This window comes from Temnothorax nylanderi, unplaced genomic scaffold (assembly GCF_030848795.1).
Source record: "Temnothorax nylanderi isolate EJ_2023f unplaced genomic scaffold, tnyl_v1.0 TNYL_tig0531_pilon, whole genome shotgun sequence".
In the NCBI taxonomy this organism is placed as follows: domain Eukaryota; kingdom Metazoa; phylum Arthropoda; class Insecta; order Hymenoptera; family Formicidae; genus Temnothorax; species Temnothorax nylanderi.
In genome coordinates, this window is record NW_027249593.1 from 112,011 (window position 1) to 114,800 (window position 2,790).

Consider the following 2,790-nt stretch of genomic DNA (forward strand, 5'->3'; position numbering starts at 1 on the left):
CTTATCGCATATACGAGGACGAAGACGACGACGACGACGACGGTTATGGCATATACGGGGACAACGACGGCAAGAACGACGACGATGACGGTGGCGATAGAACGATACTCGCTCTTCGCGCCAACGAGAATACCATGAGGAGCGAGATAAAGTGCGCCTACAGAGTGAATTTTACAAAACCGAACAACATCGGTTCTCTTTTGGGTTTCTCGCGCGATCGTATCCTAAAACCGAACAAATGGTACGTTTCCGACGGACCCGTTGACGTCATGAGCGTGAACATAATTCGCATCAAATGCAGCATCACCACGGGAGCGTACAGCAACGGGCGCTCGGTGCACGCGATACACGAATTCGCGCCGAAAGTTCCACCGGGATATAAACTGTCGGAGACTCCGACGCAGATCATTAACCTCCCGATCGTCGCGCGAAACGTCACCGATATCACGGTGCGAATCGTGGATCAGAACGATTGATTGATCGATTTTCGCGGCGAGGAGATAACGATTAGACTGCACGTACGTCGTCGCCGCAGTTAGTGTGTGTGTGTGCGCGTATCTCCGCAACCTGAAGAGAGAGAGAGCGAGAGGGATGCTCGTTCTGAACGGATCGAGCGCGGATTGTACGAACGAGCGAGCTAGCCCGTTCTACGACGTAATCGAAAGCGTAAGGAAGAGAAGAGGTGGTGGCGGTGGTGGTCGAAGAGGAAAGAGAGCCGTTCTCAGCAACGCCAACGTCAGGTTCCTACGATCACTGGGTCTCGCCGTGAGAACCGCGTCGTTTCTACTTCGAAAGGAAAGACCATGGCCGACATCCTGAGTATCGGCGGTGAGCCGATCTTCGACGAGCGCATCGTCGGAATCGAGACTCACACGTATAACCCGTACGTGAACACGACGTTCGGGCACAACGACGAGATACGAATACCCATACAGCAACAGGATCTGTATACGCTGCCGTGCGACAGTTTTCTGTACGTCGAGGGACGACTCTATGACGACGGCGCGGGCGCGACGACGTCGGAAGCGACGGATGCTCAAAGGCAATACGCGAAATTGGTCAACAACTGCGTGGCGTTTATGTTCGACGAGATTTGATACGAACTCGACGGCGTGGAGATCGACCGGTGTAGAAACGTCGGCATAACCAGCACGATAAAGAACTACGCGTCGCTGACCGCCGAACGAGCCAGGAGACTGCAGAACGCCGGATGGAGTTATCCGACGAACGAATCGAATCTGAACGACGCGTCCCATCAATTCAACTTTTGCGTACCTTTGAATATTCTTTTGGGTTTCTGCGAGGACTACAGACGCGCGGTGATAAACGCGCGACACGAACTTATCCTGATACGCGCTCGGAACGACGTCAACTGCGTCGTAGATCCGAAAAAAACCGTGCCGAGAGATCCCGCCAAGGATACTAAAATTACGCTACTGAAGGTGCAATGGCGTATGCCGCACGTGGCGTTAAACGACGTGACTAAATTGTCGCTTTTGCGAACGTTGGAGAGCGGACGATTTCTGAGCGTGGGCTTTCGCTCTTGGGACCTGTACGAATTTCCTCTGCTGCAGAGCACGACCAAGCATTCGTGGGCCGTGAAAGCCGCGCCGCAGTTGGAGAAGCCGCGATACGTCATATTCGCGCTGCAGACCGGACGGCGAAACGAATTCACGGAGGACTCCTCGAGGTTCGATCATTGCGCGCTCGCCAACGTGAAATTGTATCTCAACTCGGAATTCTATCCCTACGACGACGTGAACGCGGATTTCGAAAGCGACAAGTTCGCCGTGCTGTACGAGATGTACGCGAAATTTCGAGGAGCGTACTACGGAAACAGTCGCGACGACGCGCTCTTTTCCCCGCGCGAATTCGCGCGAGTAGCGCCGCTCGTGGTGATCGATTGTTCCCGCCAAAACAAAGCGGTGAAGAGCGCCACCGTGGACGTGCGCATCGAATTCGAATGCAAGGAAAACGTTCCGCCGAAGACCACCGCCTTTTGTCTCATCGTTCACGATCGCGTCATCGAGTACGGTCCGCTGACCAATGTGGTGCGCAAAATCATCTAGCGGAAATGGCGATTGTAGGATACCACACCCCGGAAACGGGAGACATATATAAAGACGGGGATCCTTCGATCGTTCCTCAGATCCCGTTAAGAACGAGCAGTTTGAGCGTGAATTGTTCGACGCCCACCGACTCGATGGCCGCAGCGGCAACGACGATCTTCGTCGACCTGCAGGGATTCGTGGTGAGCGAAGGAGGTGGCCGTGCTCCGAAGCGAGACGCGCGAAACTCGCGCATCACGTGTTTCGCGCGCCGATGAAATGGGACCTGCTCACGAACGCCGAAAAAGCAAGGGCCAACTGGCTGATGGCGAACCATCACGGCCTCCGTTGGAAAGACGGGGACGTGGACTATCGCTTAGCCAGGTCGATTATTCGACGCGCGGTGTGCGACGACCTGGGCGAGGGAGAAAAGACGCCCGGCGCGCGAATATACGTGAAAGGCCTCGAGAAGAAGAGGTGGCTGGAGGAGATTCTCGGCGACGTCGACGCGACGATCGAGACCATCGACGCCGAGTACGACGACATCGATCGGCTGGAGTTTCTTCGCGCCGATCGCACGTTTCGCTGCGGACGCCATCAACGGTGCTGCGCGATGGAGAACGTGATGAAGTTGCGCGACTGGTGGAACGAGCGACGCGAGTGTCTCTCCAGCATCGACTCCACGGATCAAATATAAATGTGTATCCATCCATCCATCTATATATGTATATATTTTAATCAA

General features: G+C 54.8%; 1 protein-coding gene across 1 annotated transcript; it reads left to right on the plus strand.

Moving 5' to 3' along the window:
* The first annotated feature begins 803 nt into the window (after positions 1-803).
* On the plus strand, positions 804-2,069 carry LOC139783691 (uncharacterized). The gene is made up of 2 exons (XM_071722830.1): positions 804-1,081; positions 1,133-2,069. Exons 1-2 carry the CDS (start codon positions 804-806, stop codon positions 2,067-2,069), a joined length of 1,215 nt encoding a protein of 404 aa, XP_071578931.1.
* Positions 2,070-2,790: the final 721 nt, after the last annotated feature.

What these genes read in the sequence shown, in the direction of transcription:
- LOC139783691 (XM_071722830.1), top strand. Translation starts at nt 804, where the DNA reads ATGGCCGACATCCTGAGTATCGGCGGTGAGCCGATCTTCGACGAGCGC. An exon ending in AACAACTGCGTGGCGTTTAT is followed by an intron (nt 1,082 to 1,132) that starts GTTCGACGAGAT and finishes CGACCGGTGTAG; the next exon opens with AAACGTCGGCATAACCAGCA.